This window comes from Zalophus californianus, chromosome 5, assembly GCF_009762305.2.
Source record: "Zalophus californianus isolate mZalCal1 chromosome 5, mZalCal1.pri.v2, whole genome shotgun sequence".
NCBI classification, from domain to species: domain Eukaryota; kingdom Metazoa; phylum Chordata; class Mammalia; order Carnivora; family Otariidae; genus Zalophus; species Zalophus californianus.
This window is the reverse complement of record NC_045599.1, coordinates 288854-305451: the sequence shown is the minus strand read 5'-3', so window position 1 is coordinate 305451 and position 16598 is coordinate 288854. Positions and strand designations below refer to the sequence as shown.

The 16598-nt window shown below is 61.6% G+C and overlaps 1 protein-coding gene across 1 annotated transcript; it reads right to left on the bottom strand.

The window, feature by feature from the left end:
• Positions 1 to 348: 348 nt before the first annotated feature.
• On the bottom strand, positions 349 to 10034 carry PRSS38 (serine protease 38). Its single transcript, XM_035727800.1, has 5 exons — positions 9905 to 10034; positions 8419 to 8581; positions 7626 to 7897; positions 1162 to 1304; positions 349 to 732 (listed from the first exon to the last, which is right to left on the bottom strand). The coding sequence occupies exons 1-5, from the start codon at positions 10032 to 10034 to the stop codon at positions 478 to 480; spliced, it is 963 nt and encodes a 320-aa protein (XP_035583693.1). The 3' UTR covers positions 349 to 477.
• Positions 10035 to 16598: the final 6564 nt, after the last annotated feature.

Here is a 16598-nt window from a genome sequence, read left to right as displayed (position 1 = left end):
CTTGTGACGGGTCTGAGCATGTAAATCAATGACCCTCCCTCTGTCTGGCTTTGGTTGCACCTGGACACCAATGCTTGCATGGCCGTCCTTTCTAGATGGCTGGGTCTGTGCTTCTCACCCTGCCGCCTGTCACCCCAACAAGGCCACTGAGCACCAGCTGATGGACACGCTCTCTCTTCGTGAGGGAGCCTGTGCTCTGGGTGGACAGATGACGCAGGACTTCTGGGATGCTCACTTGGTAAACATTTAATATATTACCGAATCTCAGCCCGGAGCACTGAGCCAAGGTGCTCCGCACTTCTGTGGTGAGGTCTGGCCCCACATCTGGGCCTGGCTGGTGGCCCTCAACTTGCTCAGGTGTGAGAAAACCTGAGGGGCTGAGTTGGATGGGGGCAGAGTTTCATTCTTCTGCATGTGGCTGTCCAATTTTCAGTAAGAAGATCCAGCGTGAGGAGGCCAGGATGGGGGCCTCAGCCCTCATAACATTGACAGGACAGCCAGCATGGTCACAGGGACGCTGACGGTGGCCCCCACCATGAGGGAGAGGGCGGGGAGCGGCTGAGAAGGCAGGGGTGTGTGCTCTATGTAATAATGGATCCACTTTGAGAAATAGGAGACCCGGGCATAAACTGCAGGATACACAGGGTATGTGCAACCACGGCCCCAGCTCACTACTCCAACCTGCAACCAGGTCTGGTTGAAGTCACAGACGAGTGGACCCCCAGAGTCACCCTGGAAGAGAAGAGGGTTTCCCGTGAGGGGGGAGTTCAAAGCCTGCAGCCTCCTGCACGAGGGGGGTCCCTGGGCACTGCCAACACACTTGGCCCCATCTCGCCAGTGCCGAGGCTCTGCTGTAGGTGGGCTGTGCTCATGGCACTGTCCTGCCTGCTCAGGGTGGGTGGTGTGGGGTGGTGGGCAGCAGGCAAGGCCTCCCGGGCAGACGTGGAACCCTGGGCTGTTCCAGCAGCACTGGGGTCCGTGAGGCTCTGGGCACGGACTGTGGTTACATAAGCCACCCCAGGCTCTCCCACCCAGCTGAAGGCCACGTGGCGATGTGCTTCCGAGGCCTGCAAGGAAGAGGCCATCCAGGAGTACTGCCCACCCAGAAGTGCCCCTGGCTCGGTGCAGATAAACTTCGGGAAGCCCCTCGGGGGGATGCACCTCGCACACGGTCCTCACGTTCCAGACGTCCCCGGCGCACAGCATGTCCGACATAATGTGTGACAGGTGTCCGTAGACCAGTTGGCACAGGGGCAACGAGATCAGAGGCATCTGTGTCTCCTGCAGCTTCTCTGGGATGCGGCCTGTCGGAAAGGAGAGCAGGCCCAGTGAGAGGCCCGGCAGGCTCACCCTGTGGCCCCTTCTGTTGCTCCTGCCCTCCACATGGCTCCCTGTCTGCGCGGGGCATCCGACTTGGGTCAGGGAGTGTCAGTGTGAATGTCATGTGACTCTTCCCAAAGGAGCTGGAAGAGCCATCTCCCTCCGGAGCACAGGCGCCTCTGTCCATGGGGCTCTGGGCACGGACTGTGGTGGCATAAGCCGCCCCAGGCTCTCCCATCCCGCTGAAAGAGGGGCTGACAGTGCTTGCAAGAGAGAGCCTTTGGGTTCTGCACGTCACCCCATGTGGCCTGGTCTACCCTGATGGGCACAGTAATTGGTCCCCAAAACCTGTGCTCTCCTGACCAGCGTGTGTGTGGGTCCCACGGCTCTGGCCTTGCTTCAGCTGGAGAGGGGCTGTTTGCACAGGCGTCCACGGGGTGCAGGGTGCTTGCTTGGGGAAAGGCAAGGAGCTCCCGGGGAATCAGTTTTGGAGCTAATGAATGCGAACCTGGAGGGAGGGCGGCAGAGACCTTAGCCGTTAGCTGGGTTTGTGCTGCTGCTGGCTATGGGGGCAGGGTAGCGTCAAGAGGCAGATGGTGCAAGTGGAAATGCAAAGCAATAGAGAGCCCATGATCCCAGGGTTTGCAGGGCTGGAAGAGGCTGCCCAGCAAAGAGCATCAGGAAATCCTGTGGCCCACCACGCCCGTTAACCACCTGCCCAGAGCCTCCGCCGCCGTGGTCAACCAGGGTAATGGGGAGTGCACTTCCCCATTCTGGGAGTGCCAGAGGTAAGTGCTGACCCAGATGCGGGGGTGGGGGACTGTTTTCCCACTGGGCATGAGGCAGGAGCACAGAACACATGAGGCGAGGCCTGGAGGACCCCATGCCCCTGCAGGGGCGCTCCCCAGGCTGCGACATGATGAGGCCCCCAGGCAGCTGGACCCCCAAGGCGGACACCAGGAGAGGGGCATTTCAGAGATGAGGCCCCCAGGCAGCTGGACCCCCAAGGCGGACACCAGGAGAGGGGCATTTCAGAGAGGAGGTGGCCCAGACGGCCCTGGCGCCCTCAGCCTGCTGCCGGGCCCTGAGCCATCCATGCAGAGGGTGCAGGGAGCGTGGGGTGGGCAGAGGGCGGCAGCATGGACTCCACAGCCCCCAGGGCTCACAGGGGCCTGGGATGCCGAGTTCTAGCCAGTCCAGAGTGGACAGTCCTGCCGACCACCCCGGACAATGGTGGAGACAGAGGACGAGAGGTGCCACGCTCCCCCGACAGGGCCCCATGGAGCGCGGCAGGTGGAGGACCAGAGTGACGGGCCTGCATCAGAGCACAAAGGATGAGGAGGGACGTAGAAGCGGGTGGGAAGAGGTCAGCCATGATTCCAATGACTTCCTTGGGAGTGGACTGGGAAACCAGAAGGGAAGTCTGCATTCACTGGTAGGTCTGTCCCCTGAGTCTCTCCTGCGAGCCCATGAGATGGTAGTGGAGGTAGGCAGGGGTCGGAGAGAGAGCCCCTCGATGCAGGTGTCTGGTGGGTGGTCAGCTGACACCTGAGCCGCAAGAACACAGCTTGCCTCCTTTGTCCCACAGAGCATGAGCCTTCCACCAGTTGGGAGGGGCCATGGGTACTCCGGCCCCGGACACAGAGGGGAGCGTGGCTGCTCCAGGTGCAGCGGCAGAGTGCACAGCCCGTTTCCGAGGGGCCTACGGCATGGCCTGAGCCCAAGGCTGGAACAGGGGAAGTCAGGGCGCCTGTCTCCCAACGCCAGCCTAGCAACGACTGTCAGGGCAGGCAGGAGCGCGCCGTGGGTGTGCGGAGATGCTGAGGAGGAAGCTGGAGCAGGAACACGTCCCCCTCTCCCCCCGCCAGGCGCCACAGCCCGCAGCCCTGCATGGAGGGACCTGAGCCTCTACTGTGCTGACAACCCAGCTCAAGTTGTCACCGGGCTGGTTCGTCTTGCCCCAGGTCTGTTTGGGGTGCAGAGACTTCAGTCCTAAGTGTTCTCTTGTAATGTCTGGCATTCCACACTCGCAGGCATGCACACATGCACCCACTCACACCTGAACTCACACCCACCCACGTGCCTACACACGTGCGTGCCTACCGGTGCTCACACGTCTTGGTGCTAGAATCACATTGTTTGGATAACAGTCACGTCGCAGTATGTTTTTTTTTTTTTAAAGATTTTATTTATTTATTTGAGAGAGAGAATGAAATAGAGAGAGAGAGAGCATGAGAGGGGGGAGGGTCCGAGGGAGAAGCAGACTCACTGCTGAGCAGGGAGCTCAATGCGGGACTCGATCCCGGGACTCCAGGACCATGACCTGAGCCGAAGGCAGTCGCTTAACCAACTGAGCCACCCAGGCGCCCCACCTCGCAGTATGTTTTGAAGGTGGGAAGCATGAGTCTGTCCAGCTTTGGTCGTCTTTCCTAAGACTGTTTTGGCTATTCTGGGCGCCTTCCAGTTCCATGTGGACTTGAGGGTCAGCTTTTCCATTTCTGCAGAAAAGCCACCGGAACTCTGATGGTTCCATCAGATTGCCCTGGACATGCAGGTCACTTTGGCTTGTGTTGCCCTCTTAGCAGTATCGAGTCTCCCAGCCCGCAAACATGGGCTCTCTGTATATTTATTTAGGTCTTTCAAAATCTCTCTCGGCAATGTTTTGTAGTGTTTGGCATACAGGCCTTTCACCTCCTTGGATTAATTTCCTCATAGGTAGGTTTTCTTTTGGGTGATGCAGGCTTGCTTCCTTAATGTCTTTTTGTGACAGAAACCCAGCTGATTTTTTGTGTGCGTTGATCTCGTACCCTGCAACTTTGCAGAAATTGTTTGTCTGTAGTAGTTGGTTTTGTGTATTTGTTTTTAGGATTCCTTGGAATTTTCCATATGTATGATTATGTCATCTGTGAAGAGAGACAGTTTTTATTTCATGTCCAACTGGGGTGACTTTTCTTTTTCTTGCCTAATTTAACTGTTGGAGCTTGTGGCACAACACAGAGTACCAGTGCTGAGAGTGGGTTTCCGATCGTGTTCCTGGTTTTAGGGGTAAGCTGCTCATCTTCCTCCACTGAGTAGGATGTTAGCTGTGGGTTGTTCATAAATGCCCTTAGTCGCGCTGAGGCAGCACCTATCCCGAGGTTTCTGAGTGGTACTTTATCATTAAGAGAGGGCGGTAGATCCTCTCACATGCTTTCTCTACATCACTTGAGATGAACATGTGGGTTTCCCCCTTCATTCCTTTAATGTGGTGTGTTACACTGGTCAATTTCCGTATTTGGAACGGCCTTTGTATTCCTGGGACAAGCACCACTTTGTCGGCGTGTATGACCCTTTTCACGTGCTGTTGGACTCCGTTTGCTGGTGTTTTGTTGAGGATTTTCACATCTGTGTTCATGAGGGATAGTGTCTGCCCTGTTCTTGTGTTTTCCCGTCTGGCTATGGTATCAGTGTCAGGTTGGCTCCATAGAATGAGGGCAAGTGTTCCCTCCTCTCCTCTTCTTCAGAGAGTTTGAGAGGATTGATGTTAATTTTTCTTTAAATGTTCGGTAGTATTCATTAGGGAAGCCACCTTGTCCCGGACTTTTATTGTTGAAATGTTTTTAAATACTGATTCACTCACTCATTCAGCATTTTAACTCTTTCTGGAATCAGTTTTGGTAATCTGAGTATTTTTCCATTTCATGTGGGTTATTGATTTTGTTGGCACAGAGTTATTTTAGTGATCTCTTGTGATCTTTTTATTTCTGTGCTGACAGTAGTGATGTTCTCAGTTTCATTTCTGGAGTCAGTCTAGCTAAAGGTCTGTTACTTTTGTTGGTCTTTTCAAAAACTAAACTAATGTTTGACTCATTGACTTGTTTTCTGTTCTGTGTTTCATTTTCTGTGCGCTCTCATTTTTATTATTCTGTTCCTTCTGTCACCTTTGGGCTTAGTTTGTTCTTCTTATAATTCCTTACATCATAAAGTGAAGTTATTTATAAAAGAATAAATGCTACAGCTATAATCTTTCCCCTTAGCACTGCTTTTGCTGCATCCCCTAAAAGTTTTGGTACGTTGTCTTCTTTCTCTTTTTTTTTCCCCTTTCCTTTCCTTCCTATTGTCTCCAAATATTTTATAACTTCCCTGATTTCTTTTCTTTGATCCATTGGTTATTTAAATGTGTGTTGTTTACTTTCCACCATTTTGTGAATTCTTCCGATTTCTTTATATTATTGATTTCCGTTTCATCCCGTTGTGGCCAGAGAAGCTACTTTGTATGTCATTTACCTTTTAAAATCTACTAAGACTTCCTTTGTGTACTAACATGTGGTCTATCTTCAAAAACATCGCAAGTGCCCTTGAGAACGTGCGTGCGGCTGCTGCAGGGTGGCTGTGTGTGTCCTGCCGTTGAGGTGCTCAGTTTCCATACTTATCTTCTGTCTGGCTGTTCAGCCCATTCCTGAGACAGGCATATGAAGTCCCCGACCACTGTTGTAGAGCTGCCTATTTCTCCCTTCGGTTCTGTCGTTTGTGGCCTTCATCTGTTTTGATGGTTTGACATTAGGTGTGTGTTTATAATTTTTGCATCTTCTTGCTGTATTGAACCTTTTATTAATCTGTAATGTCCTTTTTTGTTTCTTGTAGGCTTCTGTGTTTTAGGGTCTCTTTTATCGGATACTTTAGCCAGTCTGCGCTCTTTGGTCACTATTTGCATGGATATCTTTTTCCGACCTTTAATTTTCAACTTGTTTGTGACTTTGGATCTCGAGTGAGTCTCAAAAGACAGCATAGAGTCGGATCCTGTATTTTTATCCATTCTTCCAATCTGTCTTTCGATTGGAGAGTTTACTCTATTTACATTTAAGGCAATCACTGGTAAGGAGAGATTTCCATCCTTCCTGCTGCTCTTTGTTTTCTGTACGCTCTGTAGCTTTTTGTCCCTCATGTCCTGCATTTCTATCTTCTGCGGTGTTTAAATGATTTTTTTTTGTAGTGAAATGTTAAAATTCCGTCTTCCTTTCCTTTTCTGTATATTCTGCAGCTATTTTCTTTGTTACCATGGGATTACTTTGAACATCCTAAAGTTATAACTTTCTAATTTGAATTTATAGCACCCTACCCTCAATAAAATTATTTTTTAAAGATTTTACTTATCCATTTGAGAGAGAGAGAGAGAATAAGAGATAGAGAGCATGAGAGGGAAGAGGGTCAGAGGGAGAAGCAGACGCCCTGCTGAGCAGGGGGCCCGATGCGGGACTCGATCCCGGGACTCCAGGCTCATGACCTGAGCCGAAGGCAGTCGCTCAACCAACTGAGCCACCCAGGCACCCACAATAAAAATTTTTTATTTAAGTAAATCAGACATTAAACTTTCTTAACCTGCTGTAAGATATCAAGCTAAAATCTCCAGGCCAAGCCATAAGCTTAGAGCAAATCATTAGAAGCATTTTCATTAAAATAAAAAACAGGTGGGGTGCCTGGGTGGCTCAGTTGGTTAAGCGGCTGCCTTCGGCTCAGGTCATGACCCCGGAGTCCCCCGATCGGTCTGGCATCAGGCTCCCTGCTCAGCAGGGAATCTGCTTCTCCCTGTGACCCTCCCTCCTCTCATGCTCTCTCTCAAATAATAAAGTCTTTAAAAATAATAAAAAAATAAAAAAATAAAAAACAAGAAAAGGAGACCTGGCATCGTTTCTAATTAGAGGTTCAACCATTGCAGTAAGACCGAAAAATATATATAAAGGATAAAATGTGGGAAAAGAAGTCATGAAACAGTCTTTATTTGAAGGAAATACGATTTTTTAAATCAAGTAATCAATTGACAAGCTATTAAAAGTGAATTCTATAAGGTGGCTGGAAAGTTCAATGTGCAAAAATCAACTGTGACTGATCAGCAAATACAATAAAAAAGAATGTTTTCAATAACTATAAGTATTTTAAGGTACTAGGAATAAACCTAGCAAGAAAGTATGAGGTCATTATGGAGAAAACCAGAATAACTAACAGATTTTTAAAATATGCCTAAAAAGATGGTTTCCCAGTTGGATTTAGAATCTTAAAGAAAACTCTGTTTTGAAGTTTGTGTTCTCAACACTAAATGTTAATTCCTCAGAGTAGATGTAACTGCTTCTCTAACCCTAGCCAAGCCAGCCAGGGGTAAAGCAGCACCGCACACTGACAGAGAAGCAGACAGTGACTGACGGCTGGGGATTCCAGGCTCCAGACACGTGCACCCCCGTACCCAACAGAGCTCTTTCTTTCCTGGAGAGACACAGAGCCGTCGTCCTGTGCAAGCTCCAGCAGAGGAACTGACCCTCCAGTTGTCTTACCTTGTGGGGAGATGAGTCCCCACCCTGTAGACCAGCAGGTGACATTATGAAGGCTCACATCTGGGGGTGCGATGCAGACAGGGAGCACAGCCTCAGAAAACACAATGCGAGATTTCAGCTGCACCAGGGCGATGTCTCCTCCAACAGGGTGGTACACTTCGTATGTAGGGTGCAAGATCACCTTGTTCACCTCAAACCACTGGGTGTGACTGCCTGCAAACCGGAGGTCCACCAGGCCCACATATATGTCAAATGCTTCAGTGTTCCTGTCCCTGTGGGGACAGAGAGCAAAGGTACAGTGACTTGAGCATCTTGCACCTGGGAAGCCTGGACCATGGTGGCCTCAGTCTCCGGGCTCTCAACCAGGATACGGAAAAGCAAGTTTCCAGCACGCTGAGAACCTGGTTGTCTGGCAGAACTGTTCCCAAAGAAGTCCCGGCCTGGGCCAATGGAGGATTCGGGGACTCATCATGACCTGCTGGTCAGCAAAAGCCCAGGATGGTGAACTTGTCAGGCGTACAGTGAGCCGCCTATGAAGGTAGGTCTTCCCTCACCTCTTCCTGTGATGTGCCTCCTTGCCTCTCATCCTAAGATGTGGCTCCACACCTACCTCAAAGAACCAATGGCCCCAAGGAGCCCTCAGCCCTGTGCAAGGAGAAGCTGCAGTGGCTGGAGCTGTGTGCTGGGCCCCACTCTCTCCCATCCCTGAGAAGTCCCAGCTGGCTGCAGCCCACCTGGTCGGTCCAGGGGCCTGGGACCTCCAAGGAAATGGCTTCTGGCCCTGCCCACTCACCTATCGAAGCAGTGGGCTGCCGACAGGATCCAGTACTCGTGGACGATGGTCCCTCCACAGATGTGAAAGCCTCTATAGTGCACACTGACCTGCCATGGCCACTTCCTCTCCAGGGCATCCGTGCCCCCTACAATCTTCCCCTGTATGTAACGATGGCCACAGGCTGAGGAGAAAGGGACAGAGACCGCGAGTAGCAGCAGTGGCAGCGTGGGCTGGGTGCAGACACAGACTGGTTGGGAGGTCTTGGGAAGGGGAGGGTCAGAGAGGGCGGGGGGGGAGAGGAAGGGCGAGCATGGGAGGGGAGAGGTCGGGAAGGGGAGGGTCAGAGAGGGCAGGAGGGGGGAGAGGAAGGGCGAGCATGGGAGGGGAGAGGTCGGGAAGGGGAGGGTCAGAGAGGGCGGGGGGGAGAGGAAGGGTGAGCATGGGAGGGGAGAGGTCGGGAAGGGGAGGGTCAGAGAGGGCGGGGGGGAGAGGAAGGGTGAGCATGGGGGGGAGAGGTCGGGAAGGGGAGGGTCAGAGAGGGCGGGGGGGGAGAGGAAGGGCGAGCATGGGAGGGGAGAGGTCGGGAAGGGGAGGGTCAGAAAGGGCGGGGGGGGAGAGGAAGGGCGAGCATAGGAGGGGAGAGGTCGGGAAGGGGAGGGTCAGAAAGGGCGGGGGGGAGAGGAAGGGTGAGCATGGGAGGGGAGAGGTCGGGAAGTGGAGGGGAAAGCTGGGCAGGATGGGGGAGAGGAAGGATGAGCAGGGGAAGGGAGGGGTCGGGAAGGGGAGGGTCAGAGAGGGCAGGAGGGGGGAGAGGAAGGGCGAGCATGGGAGGGGAGAGGTCGGGAAGGGGAGGGTCAGAGAGGGCGGGGGGGGGAGAGGAAGGGCGAGCATGGGAGGGGAGAGGTCGGGAAGGGGAGGGTCAGAAAGGGCGGGGGGGGGAGAGGAAGGGCGAGCATGGGAGGGGAGAGGTCGGGAAGGGGAGGGTCAGAAAGGGCGGGGGGGGAGAGGAAGGGCGAGCATGGGAGGGGAGAGGTCGGGAAGTGGAGGGGAAAGCTGGGCAGGATGGGGGAGAGGAAGGATGAGCAGGGGAAGGGAGGGGTCGGGAAGGGGAGGGTCAGAGAGGGCGGGGGGGGAGAGGAAGGGCGAGCATGGGAGGGGAGAGGTCGGGAAGGGGAGGGTCAGAAAGGGGGGGGGGGGAGAGGAAGGGCGAGCAGGGGAGGGGAGAGGTCGGGAAGTGGAGGGGAAAGCTGGGCAGGATGGGGGAGAGGAAGGATGAGCAGGGGAAGGGAGGGGTCGGGAAGGGGAGGGTCAGAGAGGGCGGGGGGGGGGAGAGGAAGGGCGAGCATGGGAGGGGAGAGGTCGGGAAGCGGAGGGGAAAGCTGGGCAGGGTGGGGAGGGCCGGTGGCCACCCCTGGGAGGAGGAAGCCCCGGAGTCGCCGCTAGGACTACAGTCCACTTGGGCCCCGAGGGTCCTCCCACGTGGGGGTCAAGGCGCGGCCCTCACTCTGGGGTCGTCTGTGGGCCGCGGCTGCAGCCTGGGCGGGGGGCAGGAGCAGCAGCAGCAGGAGCAGGCTGGGGGCCGCGGCCGGTGACGCTCCAAGCTCGGCGCGTGCGCCCGACCGCGGGGCGGCCATGAGGTGGGAGGGTCCTGCGGAGCGAGCCGGTTGGCCTTGTGCCCGCGCGAGCCTCCAGCGTGGGAGGGCACCGAAGTGCGACAGCAGCGCGCCGGCCCCAAGGCGCGACGGCGCAGGGCACGCGACACCCACAGCACGCGACGGCCCCAAGGCGCGACGGCGCAGGGCACGCGACGGCCCCAAGGCGCGACGGCGCAGGGCACTGGACACCCACAGCACGCGACGGCCCCAAGGCGCGACGGCGCAGGGCACGCGACGGCCCCAAGGCGCGACGGCGCAGGGCACGCGACACCCACAGCACGCGACGGCCCCAAGGCGCGACGGCGCAGGGCACGCGACACCCACAGCACGCGACGGCCCCAAGGCCGCAGGGCACTGGACACCAACAGCACGCGACGGCCCCAAGGCGCGACGGCGCAGGGCACGCGACACCCACAGCACGCGACGGCCCCAAGGCACGACGGCGCAGGGCACGCGACACCAACAGCACGCGACAGCCCCAAGGCGCGACGGCGCAGGGCACGACACCAAAAGCACGCGACGGCCCCAAGGCGCGACGGCGCAGGGCACGTGACACCCACAGCACGCGACGGCCCCAAGGCGCGACAGCGCAGGGCACGCGACACCCACAGCATGCGACAGCCCCAAGGCGCGACGGCGCAGGGCACGCGACACCAAAGCACGCGACGGCCCCAAGGCGCGACGGCGCAAGGAAGTGACACCAAAGCACGCGACGGCCCCAAGGCGCGACGGCGCAGGGCACGCGACACCCACAGCACGCGACGGCCCCAAGGCGCGACGGCGCAGGGCACGCGACACCCACAGCACGCGACGGCCCCAAGGCGCGACAGCGCAGGGCACGCGACACCCACAGCACGCGACGGCCCCAAGGCGCGACGGCGCAGGGCACTGGACACCAACAGCACGCGACGGCCCCAAGGCGCGACGGCGCAGGGCACGCGACACCCACAGCACGCGACGGCCCCAAGGCGCGACGGCGCAGGGCACGCGACACCCACAGCACGCGACGGCCCCAAGGCCGCAGGGCACTGGACACCAACAGCACGCGACGGCCCCAAGGCGCGACGGCGCAGGGCACGCGACACCCACAGCACGCGACGGCCCCAAGGCACGACGGCGCAGGGCACGCGACACCAACAGCACGCGACAGCCCCAAGGCGCGACGGCGCAGGGCACGACACCAAAAGCACGCGACGGCCCCAAGGCGCGACGGCGCAGGGCACGTGACACCCACAGCACGCGACGGCCCCAAGGCGCGACAGCGCAGGGCACGCGACACCCACAGCATGCGACAGCCCCAAGGCGCGACGGCGCAGGGCACGCGACACCAAAGCACGCGACGGCCCCAAGGCGCGACGGCGCAAGGAAGTGACACCAAAGCACGCGACGGCCCCAAGGCGCGACGGCGCAGGGCACGCGACACCCACAGCACGCGACGGCCCCAAGGCGCGACGGCGCAGGGCACGCGACACCCACAGCACGCGACGGCCCCAAGGCGCGACAGCGCAGGGCACGCGACACCCACAGCACGCGACGGCCCCAAGGCGCGACGGCGCAGGGCACTGGACACCAACAGCACGCGACGGCCCCAAGGCGCGACGGCGCAGGGCACGCGACACCCACAGCACGCGACGGCCCCAAGGCGCGACGGCGCAGGGCACTGGACACCAACAGCACGCGACGGCCCCAAGGCGCGACGGCGCAGGGCACGCGACACCCACAGCACGCGACGGCCCCAAGGCACGACGGCGCAGGGCACGCGACACCAACAGCACGCGACAGCCCCAAGGCGCGACGGCGCAGGGCACGACACCAACAGCACGCGACAGCCCCAAGGCGCGACGGCGCAGGGCACGACACCAACAGCACGCGACGGCCCCAAGGCGCGACGGCGCAGGGCACGTGACACCAAAGCACGCGACGGCCCCAAGGCGCGACGGCGCAGGGCACGTGACACCCACAGCACGCGACGGCCCCAAGGCGCGACAGCGCAGGGCACGCGACACCAAAGCACGCGACGGCCCCAAGGCGCGACGGCGCAGGGAAGTGACACCAAAGCACGCGACGGCCCCAAGGCGCGACGGCGCAGGGCACGCGACACCCACAGCACGCGACGGCCCCAAGGCGCGACGGCGCAGGGCACGCGACACCCACAGCACGCGACGGCCCCAAGGCGCGACGGCGCAGGGCACGCGACACCAACAGCACGCGACAGCCCCAAGGCGCGACGGCGCAGGGCACGACACCAACAGCACGCGACGGCCCCAAGGCGCGACGGCGCAGGGCACGTGACACCAAAGCACGCGACGGCCCCAAGGCGCGACGGCGCAGGGCACGTGACACCCACAGCACGCGACGGCCCCAAGGCGCGACAGCGCAGGGCACGCGACACCAAAGCACGCGACGGCCCCAAGGCGCGACGGCGCAGGGAAGTGACACCACAGCACGCGACGGCCCCAAGGCGCGACGGCGCAGGGCACGCGACACCCACAGCACGCGACGGCCCCAAGGCGCGACGGCGCAGGGCACGCGACACCCACAGCACGCGACGGCCCCAAGGCGCGACAGCGCAGGGCACGCGACACCCACAGCACCCGACGGCCCCAAGGCGCGACGGCGCAGGGCACTGGACACCAACAGCACGCGACGGCCCCAAGGCGCGACGGCGCAGGGCACGCGACACCCACAGCACGCGACGGCCCCAAGGCGCGACGGCGCAGGGCACTGGACACCAACAGCACGCGACGGCCCCAAGGCGCGACGGCGCAGGGCACGCGACACCAACAGCACGCGACAGCCCCAAGGCGCGACGGCGCAGGGCACGACACGAACAGCACGCGACGGCCCCAAGGCGCGACGGCGCAGGGCACGTGACACCAAAGCACGCGACGGCCCCAAGGCGCGACGGCGCAGGGCACGCGACACCCACAGCACGCGACGGCCCCAAGGCGCGACGGCGCAGGGCACGCGACACCCACAGCACGCGACGGCCCCAAGGCGCGACGGCGCAGGGCACGCGACACCCACAGCACGCGACGGCCCCAAGGCGCGACGGCGCAGGGCACGCGACACCAACAGCACGCGACGGCCCCAAGGCGCGACGGCGCAGGGCACGCGACACCCACAGCACGCGACGGCCCCAAGGCACGACGGCGCAGGGCACGCGACACCAACAGCACGCGACAGCCCCAAGGCGCGACGGCGCAGGGCACGACACCAACAGCACGCGACAGCCCCAAGGCGCGACGGCGCAGGGCACGACACCAACAGCACGCGACGGCCCCAAGGCGCGACGGCGCAGGGCACGTGACACCAAAGCACGCGACCCCCAAGGCGCGACGGCGCAGGGCACGTGACACCCACAGCACGCGACGGCCCCAAGGCGCGACAGCGCAGGGCACGCGACACCAAAGCACGCGACGGCCCCAAGGCGCGACGGCGCAGGGAAGTGACACCAAAGCACGCGACGGCCCCAAGGCGCGACGGCGCAGGGCACGCGACACCCACAGCACGCGACGGCCCCAAGGCGCGACGGCGCAGGGCACGCGACACCCACAGCACGCGACGGCCCCAAGGCACGACGGCGCAGGGCACGCGACACCAACAGCACGCGACAGCCCCAAGGCGCGACGGCGCAGGGCACGACACCAACAGCACGCGACGGCCCCAAGGCGCGACGGCGCAGGGCACGTGACACCAAAGCACGCGACGGCCCCAAGGCGCGACGGCGCAGGGCACGTGACACCCACAGCACGCGACGGCCCCAAGGCGCGACAGCGCAGGGCACGCGACACCAAAGCACGCGACGGCCCCAAGGCGCGAAGGCGCAGGGAAGTGACACCAAAGCACGCGACGGCCCCAAGGCGCGACGGCGCAGGGCACGCGACACCCACAGCACGCGACGGCCCCAAGGCGCGACGGCGCAGGGCACGCGACACCCACAGCACGCGACGGCCCCAAGGCGCGACAGCGCAGGGCACGCGACACCCACAGCACCCGACGGCCCCAAGGCGCGACGGCGCAGGGCACTGGACACCAACAGCACGCGACGGCCCCAAGGCGCGACGGCGCAGGGCACGCGACACCCACAGCACGCGACGGCCCCAAGGCGCGACGGCGCAGGGCACTGGACACCAACAGCACGCGACGGCCCCAAGGCGCGACGGCGCAGGGCACGCGACACCAACAGCACGCGACAGCCCCAAGGCGCGACGGCGCAGGGCACGACACGAACAGCACGCGACGGCCCCAAGGCGCGACGGCGCAGGGCACGTGACACCAAAGCACGCGACGGCCCCAAGGCGCGACGGCGCAGGGCACGTGACACCAAAGCACGCGACGGCCCCAAGGCGCGACGGCGCAGGGCACGCGACACCCACAGCACGCGACGGCCCCAAGGCGCGACGGCGCAGGGCACGCGACACCCACAGCACGCGACGGCCCCAAGGCGCGACGGCGCAGGGCACGCGACACCCACAGCACGCGACGGCCCCAAGGCGCGACGGCGCAGGGCACTGGACACCAACAGCACGCGACGGCCCCAAGGCGCGACGGCGCAGGGCACGCGACACCCACAGCACGCGACGGCCCCAAGGCACGACGGCGCAGGGCACGCGACACCAACAGCACGCGACAGCCCCAAGGCGCGACGGCGCAGGGCACGACACCAACAGCACGCGACGGCCCCAAGGCGCGACGGCGCAGGGCACGTGACACCAAAGCACGCGACGGCCCCAAGGCGCGACGGCGCAGGGCACGCGACACCCACAGCATGCGACGGCCCCAAGGCGCGACGGCGCAGGGCACGCGACACCCACAGCACGTGACGGCCCCAAGGCGCGACGGCGCAGGGCACGTGACACCAAAGCACGCGACGGCCCCAAGGCGCGAGGGCGCAGGGAAGTGACACCAAAGCACGCGACGGCCCCAAGGCGCGACGGCGCAGGGCACGCGACACCCACAGCACGCGACGGCCCCAAGGCGCGACAGCGCAGGCACGCGACACCCACAGCATGCGACGGCCCCAAGGCGCGACAGCGCAGGGCACGCGACACCCACAGCACGCGCCGGCCCCAAAACGCTAGGGCCGCCAGGCATTCCACGGGCGCCAGCCCCCAAGAGCGCGCGAGGAAACCCTGAGCCCTGCTTGGGCATCTGAGACGGGTGGCGCTGCCCCCGGCCCCTCTGTCCCCCCTCTGGGCCCCCGGCCCCCCCAGAGCCCGTGGCAGGGCACAGGCTGCCGAGTGCCTGTCACGGGGCCCGTCCTGGGTGGTCTCCTGGTGGCCCTCCGTCGGCGCGCGCCCCCTCTGGGCCCCCTTCCGGCCCTGACCGCCGGCCCCTGGCGGCCTCTCGGCACGCACACCCTGGCCGACTCGGCTGGGGGGCGGTCCCCACGGCAGGGCTCTTCCGCGCGGGCCCTGCGCTCGGGCCCCGGGTAGCGGGACTCCAGCTGCTGATGGGGAAGAGCGCTGGCCCAGGCCGCAGACGGGGACATGGCGCGGCTTCCCGAGGGCCCTCCCTGCCGCGGGGCGCGGGGCGCACAGCGGGGCTTCTCAGGCAGGAGTCCCCTGCCCAGGGGCCGTTGGATCCTGGGCGGGTACGCTGCCGCCGGCCGAGGTCGGGCCATGGGAGGCTGGCACCTGGCGGGCGGCTCGGGGTGCTGCCGAACGTCCTGCGGCGCACAGGACGCTTTCCCGGAACCAGGAATGCTCCAGACCCAAATGTCGGTAATGCCCGGGTGCGATAACCTGGCTGCGCCGGCACCCCCTTGCGGTGAGGGCAGGGGCTGCAGGCTGGCCTTCCGCGCACGCCCTCAGCCCCCGCAGCGCCCGCTGGGGGCCGGGGGGCAGATTGTCCCCTGTTTGCCCCAGGACTAAGCAGCGTGGTCGGCAGGTTTCCATCATGTTGGGCCACCCTTTCCTGTGGCTGCAGGTGGGGCTATGGCACATGTGCGCGCGCGCGTGTGCGCGTGGGCGTTTCAGGCCCCTACGCACCGGCTGGACACTGGGGAGGAGCGCAGAGCCCGGGGAGCTCCCCACCGGGTTGTTCTTCAAGCCCTGCGGCCCTTGTCGGCTGTCTACCTTCACAGGCTCCTGATGGGTGGCTGGCGTCGTGCAGGGGAACGTGTTCGTCACCCTTGTCTCCCCCTGAAGGAACTTCTTCCTTTGGCCGGCCTTTGACATTAAGACTCTGCCGAAATGAAAAGTGATGAGAAGCTATGCCGGGAGAACCACGGGGAGCCCCCGAGGGCACTACCTTCAGGACACCCCTCTAAGCATCCAGATGGCCCCAAACTCCTTCCTGAATAGCAGGGACCTTACCGCCGGTTCCGGAAGCTCAGGCAGACGGTTGCCGTGTGTGAACACTGTGCATTAGGTATATGTACCATCTCCTACCCTGATTTTGGCATCCAGGGCCCTCCGTTATGGATTGCCTGCGTTACTCTCAAAGAAAACAGAACTCCAGATTTCTGCAGCAGTCAGTGAGGTCCCTTAGCCCAGAGGTACGGAGTCGGAGGGGAGACTCAGGGGTATGACTGCCTCT

Excerpts from the sequence above, each read along its gene's own strand:
- PRSS38 (XM_035727800.1), bottom strand. The coding sequence starts at position 10,034 with ATGGCCGCCCCGCGGTCGGGCGCACGCGCCGAGCTTGGAGCGTCACCG. Across the intron at positions 8,582-9,904 it reads GGCCCACAGACGACCCCAGA|CCTGTGGCCATCGTTACATA; the intron begins GTGAGGGCCGCG and ends CTTTCTCCTCAG. Across the intron at positions 733-1,161 it reads ACGTGAGGACCGTGTGCGAG|GGTGACTCTGGGGGTCCACT; the intron begins GTGCATCCCCCC and ends CTTCTCTTCCAG.